Source organism: Lagenorhynchus albirostris, chromosome 9 (genome assembly GCF_949774975.1).
Source record: "Lagenorhynchus albirostris chromosome 9, mLagAlb1.1, whole genome shotgun sequence".
NCBI classification, from domain to species: Eukaryota; Metazoa; Chordata; class Mammalia; order Artiodactyla; family Delphinidae; genus Lagenorhynchus; species Lagenorhynchus albirostris.
Genome location: NC_083103.1, coordinates 12,706,752 through 12,719,485, shown reverse-complemented (window position 1 = coordinate 12,719,485; position 12,734 = coordinate 12,706,752). Strand labels below are relative to the sequence as shown.

The 12,734-nt window shown below is 39.4% G+C and overlaps 1 protein-coding gene across 5 annotated transcripts in view; it reads right to left on the bottom strand.

Annotated features, from left to right (window-relative positions):
- Positions 1-12,734, bottom strand: part of AGBL2 (AGBL carboxypeptidase 2) — a 44,868-nt gene that overhangs the window by 17,465 nt on the left and 14,669 nt on the right. For 3 of the 5 annotated variants that reach the window (XM_060159142.1, XM_060159144.1, XM_060159146.1), the window contains 2 exons: positions 6,580-6,708; positions 1,409-1,562 (listed from right to left, as the gene is read on the bottom strand). In XM_060159142.1, coding sequence (XP_060015125.1) covers positions 1,409-1,562; positions 6,580-6,708 — 283 coding nt within the window. The remainder of the gene's footprint in view (positions 1-1,408; positions 1,563-6,579; positions 6,709-12,734) is intronic. The other 2 variants (XM_060159143.1, XM_060159145.1) reach the window with 1 other exon arrangement.

Here is a 12,734-nt window from a genome sequence, read left to right as displayed (position 1 = left end):
CCCTCTGTGCTATTTTTATATCTGATTCTCACTTATTTGAAGATGAGGGGGCATCTCTGGAATGCTTTCACCTTGTTGAACTTGCAGAAGACAAAATACAAATGCCAAAAAGCATGGAAAGATATTCACCCACATGCATAATTAATGAAGCACAAATTAAAATAGGATGCCCTTTCCCCCTCCATCTCATCAACATTCCAGTGCTGCGAACCAGGCACTCTCACACACAGTTGATGGGGACTGAAATCACATTGGGAGGGCAAATGGGCAAAAACTAGCGGTACTGAAGTGATCAAACCCTGAACCAACAATTTTATTTCTAGAGTTTATCTCATAAAACCACAAATACTGAAAAATATAAATGCAGGGAGTTCCCTGGTGGTCCAGTGGTTAGGACTCTGCGCTTCCACTGCAGGGAGCATGGATTCGATCCCTGGTCGGGGAGCTAAGATCCCACAACCTGCACAGTGCGACCAAAAAAAAAAAAAAATGCATAAGGGTATTAATTCATTAAGCAAAATATTGTAAACATCTTAATTTCCCATCAGTTGGGGACAAGGTAAATAAGGTATGGAGTATCCATACAATAGGACAATATGAATATCTGTGATATGGCCATAGAAAAATATTTAAATTTTATTAAGTGGAAAAAAGCAACATGTAAAACAGTATGTATACCACTTTCCTATTTTTAAAAATATATAATTTGTGTATATTACATATTATAGAGAGAGAGAAAATTAATGCATATACACAAAACTATAAACAGTTGCTGCATCCAGGAGGTATGATTATAGAACTGCAACTTTTATGGTATTTTTATTGAGACTGTAAAAAATTAATAACCAGAAACCCAATTAAATAGAGTTGGGAGACCGGAAGAGGGAGCTCTCATGCCCTGCAATGAAAGCAGAGCCCAACAGGAAGAAAAAAAGACTCCTTTTCCTTCCTGGCAAGGACTCAGCCAATGAAAAGCTACGGACCCTTTGTTTACTGGAGCCCTCCCAACTTCCTTCTCCTCTCAGTGAAAGTGTTCTCCCTCTCTTGTAGTGTGGGACTTGCATGTGGTGTCCCCCGTGGTTGCAGACCCTGAATTGCAGTTCTCTGCCAATCCTGAATAAACGCATCTTTGCTGGAGAAATATCTGACAGTCTGTTTATTTCAGGTCAACAATGCAAATTTCAAACGTGCACTAATTTCTTTCAGAAGTAGAAAAAATAATTTAGATAAATTTTCATTCTGAAAAGTATGAGTCACAATGATTCCATTCTTCTTCATCGTCCTCACAATCACCTCTCATCACTTTTCTCTTTCACAAAAACACTCCTGATCGCTAACATGATTCCTGAAGACACTTCTCAGTCACTTCAGTCATCATCCCTTTGGGAAATTCCTCTTTGTTACTCACACTCTAGTAGCTTTCTGCAGGTTCCCACTCTCAAACCTTGATTCAAACAGTAGAGTATCATCTTCTGGTCCTTGCAACGTGACTGCCAGTTCCTTGATAATCCCTGGTTTGCCTCCCACTCTGGAACTGGTGAAATAGGAATCTTCGGTGGGCACTGCAGATGAGACAGACATACTCAGTCCAAGTTTCACTCAGAATCCATCTATCCAGCAAATATTAATTGAACCCCTCTGTGTTCAGCACTATTCTAGCTTAAGAACAATGAGTATTTAAATTTTCAATTGTCCTTGCTGAGACTTTTAAGTTTTAAAAATGTATATATTTGAAGACCTTTAAGTAGTTTAGAGGACTTCCTTTTGCTACCTGGTTACCCTTGGCAACTCAAATACTGCTTATACCCATTTAAACTCTAATTTAAAAGGATGCTGGCAAAAAATTACATTCTAAGTGGAGCACCGGAAAACATTTGCAGTCTTATTCTACAAGAACAAACAAAAAGCCAAATAGCACCTATTTATTAATTTAAAAAGAAGATAAAGGGGGGAAAAAAAGAGAGAAAATAAAGTACACTCCATGTCATTGTTTGGTATATCTTTCCAGATTTAAATATAACAAAAATAGAAGTGTGAGAAGAACTGGCACGAGTGCAATTTGTCTAAGAGGGGAATCAAAATATCATAGTAATTAGTGAAAAGAAAAGGTTATGATTGAAACTTTTTCTTTAACATTGAGCTAAAACAAAACACATTACACAGTTTATATTATTTTATTTAGGAAAATTTAGATTATAATCACAACCTCTTTCTAATCCTTGGAATAACAAAGAATCAATTGTTAATTTTTTTTTTTTTGGTGGGCTTACAATTTTTCAGACAAATTCAGTGAGAATGCCATGTGACACCTTTGATTTTTTGCAGTTACTTTTGCAAAACTCTTTTAGGACCCACAGTTCTCCCAAGGACTCTCTTTGTACCACACTGCTCTTATCAGTTGTGGCCAGAAGAATCTATTTTGTCATCTTTTGTTGATGTTCTCTTTAACTGTTAACTGATAAAAAATTTCTAGATTCTCAGTTGTCAATGGCTTTGCAGTGGTACAAGCAATTCTTTAACATTCATCAACTTCATACAATCCTGCATCTCTTGTAAGGATAATTTCACTATTAAAATATTTATTTATTTGGTTGCACTGGGTCTTAGTTGTGGCAGGCGGATTCCTTAGTTGCAGCTTGTGGGCTCCTTAGTTGTGGCTCACTGGCTCCATAGTTGAGGCACGCAGGCTCCTTAGTTGTGGCATGCGAACTCTCAGTTGCGGCATGCACGTGGGATCTAGTTCCCTGACCAGGGATCGAACTCAGCCCCCCAGCATTGGGAGCACAGAGTCTTAACTACTATGCCACCGGGGAAGTCCCAGGATAATTTCAGTTTGCAATTAATTTTTTACTGTACTTGCATTATGTTGTCAGATGTTAACAATATCCACCATCAACAAGTGACTGATACCAGCAAAGATGCTGACCATCAGGCAGGATAGATACGAGAATTAAACAAACAGAAACATGTATGGGGTCTGATTTTATAAGTAGTCAGTTCATTAGTAAGTATATTCACATTATGATGACTTTTGCTTCTATACGCAACCTTGCCACTGTGGAGATTTAGAGAATAAATATTTGGATTATAAATGAAAGCAAAGGAGAAAGCGAGCATAAAAAGGAGTGAAAGCACAGAGGAAGTAAAAACAGAAGCAGCAGGAGGAGTACAAGTAAATCCATTTAAGAGTTGGGGACCCATGTTATTCGATCTCTTCATGGAACCACAAAGTACAGATCGGCAACCAGATGTCATTAATATAGGAATTTCAATATTTTCTTTAGTCTTTAAGGTAACTTAAAAACGATCCAGGGGCTTCCCTGATGGTGCAGTGGTTGGGAATCCACCTGCCAATGCAGGGGATACGGGTTCGAGTCCTGGTCCGGGAGGATCCCGCATGCCGTGGAGCAACTAAGCCCATGCGCCACATCTACTGAGCCCGCGAGCCACAGCGACTGAAGCCTGCATGTCTAGGGCTTGTGCTCCGCAACGGGAGAGGCCACCGCAATGAGAAGCCTGCGCACCGCAACAAAGAGTAGCCTCTGCTCCCCACAACTAGAGAAAGCCCGCGCACAGCAACGAAGACCCAACACAGCCAAAAGTAAATAAAATAAAATAAATTTAAAAAAACAAAACAAAAAAAATGATCCAACTCATAGCCCACAGTAACATTTTTCAATAACAAAACCTCTTTCTTATTTTCCCCTCAATATCCTTACAGCAAGTGGTTGCTCTAGGTCTCCTAAGCTAACAAACTCCCAGATTCTCCCCGGAGCCCCATCTTCTCAGTTTTCTGTTTCTTCATTCCTCCAACAGTGTGGGCTCAACTCTCCTTGATGAATCCAAAGGACAAGAAGATCAAGACAGCTGCCACAAATGTGTAGTAACAGGACAATAAGGACAATTCACAAAAGCTGCCGTATCAGGAGAATGATCTCTCAATCCCAGGGTTTCCTCCTTTGTAGAAATATGTCTGGATAGAACAGATGAAGCGGTGGCGATTCATGGTCATCTGATTTACTGAAAATGACTACAGCAAAGTCAACGAGAGGTGAAACAGGCTTATAATATCCAAGAATTTCTTGAGGTTGCAGGAGCAGTATATCCCCTACTATTTATAACCCAAGTCTACTGACTTATGATCTGAGTTTAAAGTCTCCCAAGCTCCTCCTCAGACATTCCATAAGGTGGAGCTAGGTAGACTATGAGTTGCTTCACCTTTTCTACCTCACCAGCTTTTGCCAAAATAGTAACGAGAGCTCAAAATCAAGGCAACTGGGAGCGGAGCATGTGTAACCACATCTCAGATGGGTCCTCTCTGCTAAAACTGGCTCATTTTATTTTTCTAGTTGTAGGAATGTAAACACATTGCAGTCCCTCCTTCCTATTACAGTTTTTTTCTGTAAAAACCTCCCCTGATTTCACTGACTTAACACATCCCATTTCTACTAATTATACTTGGTACATGTTCCTCCTCCAATAAAATAGATTTCTTTTCTGATCATTACTATCTATTAGCTTACTTCTCTTTAACATGATATATCTTTCCTGCCTTAAAGGTTACTATTACCATCTGTTTCACATCCTCCCCAGCACTTGTTATTGTCTGTATTGCTGTTATAGCTGTTTTAGTGGGTTTGAAGTTGATTCATCCTTTCCATAAATACCCTTTACTAAACGGAGGAAATTCTCTCCTATTTCTAGTTTTCAGAATGTTCTTATCATGAAAGGCCTGATTTTGTCAAATGCTTTTTCTGCATTGATTGAGATGACTGTGTTTTTTTTCCCTTTGTTGTATTAATGTGCTGTGTCACATCAATCTTCTTATGTTGAACCACCCTTGGATTCCTGGAACAAATCTCCCTTGGTCATGGTATATAATCCTTTCCATATGCTGTTGAATTTGGTTTGCTGGTATTTGGTTGAGGATTTTTGCATTTATGTTCATGAGGAACACCAATCTATAGTTTTCTTGTGATGTCTTTGTCTGGCTTTGAATACTGGCTTCATAAGAAGAGCTGGGAAGTGTTTCCTCCTCCTCCTCTGTTTTCAAAGTTTTGAAGCATTAGTGCTATTTCATCTTTAAATGTTTGGTACAATTCAAACAAATCCTGTTAAGCCATCTGGCCCAGGGATTTCTTTGCAGGAAGATTTTAAATTACTAATTCAATTTCTTTGTCATAATCTGAATTTCTTCCTGAATCAGTTTTGATATGTTTTTCTAGCAATTTCTCCTGTTCATCTATGTTGTTTAATTTGCTGACATAAAGTCATTAATAGCATTACCTTGTAATTGTTTTGATTTCTGTAGAGTTGATGCTTGTGTCCCCTTGCATTCCTGATTTCTATAATTTGTGTCTCCTCTCCTTTTTTCTTGGTTGATCTGGCTAAAGTTCTGTCAATTTTGTTAATGTTTCCAAAGGACCAACTTTTGGTTTGATTTTCTGTATTACTTTTCTATTTCACTGATTTCTGTTTTTGTTTTATTTTGTTTTGTTTTTGCGGTACACAGGCCTCTCACTGCTGTGGCCTCTCCCGTTGCGGAGCACGGGCTCCAGACGCGCAGGCTCAGCGGCCATGGCCCACGGGACCAGCCACTCCGCGGCATGTGGGATCCTCCCGGACCGGGGCACGAACCCGTGTCCCCTGCGTTGGCAGGCGGACTCTCAACCACTGCACCACCAGGGAAGCCCTGATTTCTGTTTTTATCTTTATTATTTTCTTCCTTCTGCTCACTTTGGATGTAGTTTGCTCTTATTTTTCTAATTTATTAAGATGGAAGCTTATGTAATTGATTTGAGATCTTTCTTCCTTTTAAATACAGGCATTTAAAGCCATAAATTTACCTTGCAGTGCTTTGGCTGCATCTCATAAATTTTGATATGTTGTTTTATTTTCACTCAGTTCAAAATATTTTTGAACTCATGATTTCTTTAACCCATGGGTTACTTAGAAATGTGTTGTTCAATTTGCAAATATTTGTAGATTTCCCAGATTTCATTCTGTTGTTGATTTCTAATTTAATTTTGCTGTGATCAGACAATATATTTTGTACGACTTCAATCCTTTTAAATGTATTAAGACTCGCTTTACAACCTAGTATATGGTATATCCTGGGGAATTTACCATGTGCCCTTGAAAAGAATGTGTATTTTGTTGTTGGGTACAGTGTCCTGAACATTTTTATAAAAGACAGAAATTCTACCACTAGGATACCTGCAAATTAATGCAGGGAACCACAGAGTAAATGACAGTCATATGCACATACTACAAAATACTCACTATGGTTCAGGAGGTGGAGAAAAGAAGAGCAAATTACCCAAAGATCCAACATTTGATTTTCAGGAAGGGGAATAACAAGGAAGAAGCTATAAAAAGGACTCAGAACTATTAAGAAAACATAATAACATTTTAAAAAAACGATTGAAAATTTAAAACTGATTGGTCATGAATTTCAGGGCTCCCACTCAGGTTGGTCTGGAAAAGACAGTTTCTTCATCACTAAAACATGACTTTTTGAAAATCACTTTTATTATAGAAAATATATTTATTGTAATTTGGTCATGATTAATCACTCACTGTTCAGTGTGATGACAATACCTGAATCTAACTGATAGACAACTGTGCCTTTTTCTTCTCCTACAATTTTTGGTGCCTTTTCATTTCCTGTAGGTTGATAGAAATATTCTGGTTGAGGTGGAACCCATTCTGAAAGAAGACATTAAAAAGTACAAAATAAGAAATAATACAAAAAAAAAAGAAATAATACAAAAGGCACTTTATGAGACTGACATGAAATCATAATAATGATTATTCAAATGGCTAGTAGGGTGGAATCAAACCAAATTCCCACCCTAAGTTTCCAGTGTGTTTGTTAATTAATTATGTCTTGCTTCTTTCTATAAAGACTATGGAGAAATTTTTAACAAAAAGCATATACAACAGAAGTATCAACTTTATTTTTTTAGATTTTTTTGATGTGGACCATTTTAAAAGTCTTTATTGAATTTGTTACAATATTGCTTCTGTTTTATGTTTTTTTTTGCCACTAGGCATGTGGGATATTAGCTCTCCGACCAGGGATCGAATCCACACCCCCAGCATTGGAAGGTGAAGTCTTAACCACTGGACCGCCAGGGAAGCCCCAAAAGTATAAACTTTAAATAGAAGACCTAAAAATAAGGCAGAAAGGTCAATATAGTCGTTTCATCAACTCTTCAAAATTTGTCCCTGAGCTCCCGGTCAGGAAAATATGCTCAGCTACATATTTTTTATTAATATAGAGATATAAGTATATCAGTTTCTTCAGAAGAAACAAGGTTTTTTCATTAACACTCAATTCTGAAAGATTTCTCATATGACACTTGGGTGACTTCTCAATATCATTTTAAGTACAGTAGCCAGTGATGAAAGCCAAGGGCATATATAAAGACACAACTTAAATTCAACAGTACATCAAAAGAATCACACACCATGATCAGTGGGATTTACTCCAGGGATGCAAGGATGGTTCAACATTTGCAAATCAGTCAATGTGATATATCACATTAACAAAAGGAAGGATAAAAATCATATGATTATTTCCATACATGAAGAAAAAGCATCTGACAAAATTCAACATCCATTTATCACAAAAACTCTCAACAAAATGGGTATAGAGGGACTACCTCAACATAATAAAAGCCACATATGTCAAGCCCACAGCTAACACCATACTCAACGGTGAAAAGCTGAAAGCTTTTCCTCTAAGATCAGGAACACGACAAGGATGCCCACTCCCACCACTTTATTCAACATAGTACTGGAAGTCCTAGCCAGAGCAATTAGGCAAGAAAAAGAAATAAAAGGTATTCAAATTGGAAAGGAAGAACTAAAACTGCCACTGACACATATTATATACAGAAAACCCTAAAGACTCTATCAAAAAACTGTTGGACCTAATAACAAATTCAGTAAAGTTGCAAAATACAAAATCAATACACAAAAATCGGTGCATTTCTATACACTAATAATGAACTCTCAGAGAGAAATTAAGAAAACATTCCCATTTACCATTGCATCAAAAAGAGTAAAATACCTAGGAATAAATTTAAACAAGAACTATAAGACATTAATGAATGATATTGAAGAAGACACAAATAAATGGAAAGATACTCTGTGCTCAAGGTTGGAAGAACCAATATTATTAAAATGTCCATACTACCTAAAGCAATTTACAGATTCAATGCAGTCTCTATCAAAATTCCAGTGGCATTTTTCACAAAAGTAAAGCAAACAATCCCAAATTTTATATGGAACCATTAAAGATCCCCAATAGCCAAAGCAACCTTGACAAAGAAGAACAAAGTTAGAGTCACCATGCTCCCTGATTTCAAACTCTATTACAAAGCTATAGTTATTAAGGCAATATGATATCTGCATAAAAAGATACATAGATCAAGGGAACAGAACAGAGAGCCCAGGGAATTCCCTGGTGGTCCAGTGGTTAGGATTCTGTGCTTCCACTGCAGGGGGAACTGGTTTGATCCCTGGTCAGGGAACTAAGATCCCGCATGCCATGTGGCGCGGCAAAAAAATAAAATAAAATAAAACAAAGAATAGAGAACCCAGAAATAAACCCATGCATCTGTGGTCAATTAATTTATGACAAAGAAGGCAAGAACATACAATGGGGAAAGGACAGTCTCGCCAATAAATGGTGTTGGGAAAACTGGACAGCCATATGCAAAAGAATAAAACGGGGCCACTATCTTATACCACACACAAAAATTAATTCAAAATGAATTAATGACTTGAATGTAAGACCTGAAACCATAATACTTCTAGAAGAAAACACAGGCAGTAAGCTCCTTGACACAGGTCTTGGTGATGAGTTTTTGAATCTGACTACAAAAGCAAAAGCAACAAAAGTGTAAAAAAGTGGAACTAAATCAAACTAAAAAGCTTCTGCATAGCAAAATAAACCATCAGCAAAATGAAAAGGCAACCCTTTATTCTTTTAATTTGGCCATACCACATGGCATGCAGGATCCTAGTTCCCCAACTAGGCATCAAACCCAGGCCCTGGCAGTGAAAGTGCAGAGTCCTAACCACTGCACCACCAGGAAATTCCCAAAAGGCAACTTTCTGAATGAGAGAAAATATTTGCAAATCATATATCTGATAAGTGGCTAACATCCAAAATATATAAAGAACTCATACAACTTAACAGCAAAAAAACAATCCAATTGAAAAATGGGGGCTTCCCTGGTGGCGCAGTGGTTAAGAATCTGCCTGCCAATGCAGGGGACACAGGTATGAGCCCTGGTCCAGGAAGATCCCACATGCTGTGGAGCAACTAAGCCTGTGTGTCACAACTACTGAGCCTGCACTCCAGAGCCTATAAGCCACAACTACTGAGCCCGCGTGCCTAGAGCCTGTGCTCCGCAACAAGAGAAGTCACTGCAATGAGAAGCCCGCACACCACAACAAAGAATAGCCCCCTGCTCACCGCAACTAGAGAAAGCCCACACACAGCAATGAAGCCCCAATGCAGCGAAACAAACAAACAAAAAACCCAAAAAACCCCACTTCTACAGGGTAGGAACAGATGACCTTAAGACTTCTCAGCTATTGTGCCAACTCAAAATGTGCCCCCCAACAATTTCCAAACACCCTAAGGGCAGTTCTGTCCCCAGTTAAGACACTGAGCCAATCCTTGTATCTTCAGCTTCATCTCTTTTCTTTCATGTTGAAGGCTTCATGGTTACCCAAACATATCTTGTTCTTTTTCTGTTTCCTCTAACTGGAATACTTTGCTTTGATCCTTTCAATTGGATCACTTCTAACTCATCCTTCAGATTTCAGCTTCTGTGCCAACTTCTCTTGGAAACCCTCACTGAACTTCCAGGTTGGGGTTAAGTGTTCCCAGAGGGACCAAGTGCTATGCAATTGCCTGGTTCTATCTTTAACTTCCTCACTAGTCTGTGAGCTCTGAGTGTCTCCATTTGCTCATCACTATATCTCTAACACCAAGCACTATACTTAGCATATGAATATATGCTATACATATTCATATACAATATATTCATTGCATATTAATGAATATACAATGAATGAATATTATAAGAGGAAAGTGAGAAAATAAGAAACACCCAGTTGTTTATCAGCAGTCTTAAGCAGAGACATGAGTGTTCCAGCAATCATAAAAGTCTCCACTTCTGAAAATCCTTCATAAAATGAAGGCTAAAGATTGTACTTGCATCAAAAACTCAAAGATCAACTCAATCAATCAACTCAATCAACTCAATCAACTCAAACTATGATTAAAAAATAGTAGGGCTGGGCTTCCCTGGTGGCGCAGTGGTTGGGAGTCCGCCTGCCGATGCAGGGGACACGGGTTCGTGCCCCGGTCCGGGAAGATCCCACATGCCGCGGAGTGGCTGGGCCCGTGAGCCATGGCCGCTGAGCCTGTGCGTCCGGAGCCTGTGCTCCACAACGGGAGAGGCCACAACAGTGAGAGGCCCGCGTACCGCAAAAAAAAAAAAAAAAAAAGTAAACGTTTCTGAGAATCTGAAAAAGATTTTATATATATACATATATATACATATATATATATATATGTATATATATATAACTGAATCACTGGGCTATACATTTGAAACATGACCTTATAAGTCAATTAAACTTCAATAAAATTTTTAAAAAATTTTTTCTTCTTAGGACCTGCGCAGAAGGGGAGAGGCAGCACATCGAAAGGAGGGCCTCTGGAGTGTGGAGTTCCAGAGTTTCGAGGGAAAATAAATATTCAGCTCAGAGAGGTCTAGCACTTTCCCCAGTGACTCATGATCAGCAAGTGGCAGATGGAACCAGGTTTCCTGACTTTCACTGTAGTGGGTCACTGTGTCTGAGAGTCATTAGAATAAATTAAGCAAGTGAACAAAGAAAATTACCTACTGGGTCAATGAAAACCAACTTCTTTCCTCAAAGGAGTGGTTTATGTTTTGAAAAGTACCTTAGGGGTGAGACCTTCAAGATGGCAGAGGAGTAAGACGTGGAGATCACCCTCCTCCCCACAAATACATAAGAAATATATCTACATGTGGAACAGCTCCTAGAGAACTCCTACTGAAGGCTGGCAGAAGACCTCAGACTTCCCAAAAGCCGTGTGACTGAGAGGGTCTTGGTGCTCTGGCCGGGTGTCAGGCCTGTGCCCCTGAGGTGGGAGAGCCAACTTCAGGACATTGGTCCACCAGAGACCTCCCAGCTCCATGTAATGTGAAACGGCGAAAACTCTCCCAGAGATCTCCATCTCAATGCTAAGATCCAGCTCCACTCAATAACCAGCAAGCTACAGCGCTGGACACCCTATGCCAAACAACTAGCAAGACAGGAACACAACCCCACCCATTACCAAAGAGGCTGCCTAAAATCATAATAAGGTCACAGACACCTCAAAACACACCACCGGACGCAGTCCTGCCCACTAGGAAGACAAGACCCAGCCTCATCCATCAGAACACAGGCACCAGTCCCCTCCACCAGGAAGCCTACACAACCCACTGAACCAACCTTAGCCACTGGGGACAGACACCAAAAACAACGGGAACTATGAACCTGCAGCCTGCGAAAAGGAGACCCCAAACACAGTAAGTTAAGCAAAATGAGAAGGCAGAAAAACACACAGCAGATGAAGAAGCAAGGTAAAAACCCACCAGACCAAACAAATGAAGAGGAAATAGGCAGTCTACCTGAAAAAGAATTCAGAGTAATGATAGTAAAGATGATCCAAAATCTTGGAAATACCATGGAGAAAATACAAGAAACGTTTAACAAGGACCTAGAAGAACTAAAGAGCAAACACACAAGGATGAACAACACAATAAATGAAATTAAAATTCTCTAGAAGGAATCAATAGCAAAATAACTGAGGCAGAAGAACGGATAAGTGACCTGGAAGATAAAATAGTGGAAATAACTACCGTAGAGCAGAATAAAGAAAAAAGAATGAAAAGAATTGAGGACACTCTTAGAGACCTCTGGGACAACATTAAATGCACCAACATTTGAATGATAGGGGTCCCAGAAGAAGAAGAGAAAAAGAAAGGAACTGAGAAAATATTTGAAGAGTTATAGTTGAAAACTTCCCTAATATGGGAAAGGAAATAGTCAATCAAGTCCAGGAAGCATAGAGAGTCCCATACAGGATAAATTCAAGGAGAAACACGCCAAGACACATTTTTTTTTTTTTTTTTTGCGGTACGAGGGCCTCTCACTGCTGTGGCCTCTCCCGCTGCAGAGCACAGGCTCCGGACGCGCAGGCCCAGCGGCCATGGCTCACAGGCCCAGCCGTTCCACGGCACATGGGATCCTCCCAGACCGGGGCACGAACCCGCGTCCCCTGCATCGGCAGGCGGACTCTCAACCACTGCGCCATCAGGGAAGCCCCAAGACACATATTAATCAAACTATCAAAAATTAAATACAAAGAAAAAATATTAAAGGCAGCAAGGGAAAAACAACAAATAACATACAAGGGAATCCCCATAAGGTTAACAGCTGATCTTTCAGCAGAAACTCTGCAAGCCAGAAGGGAGTGGCAGGACATATTTAAACTGATGAAAGGGAAAAACCAACAACCAAGATTACTCTACCCAGCAAGGATCTCATTCATATTTGACAGAGAAATTAAAACCGTTACAGTCAAGCAAAAGCTAAGAGAATTCAGCACCACCAAACCAGCTTTACAACAAATG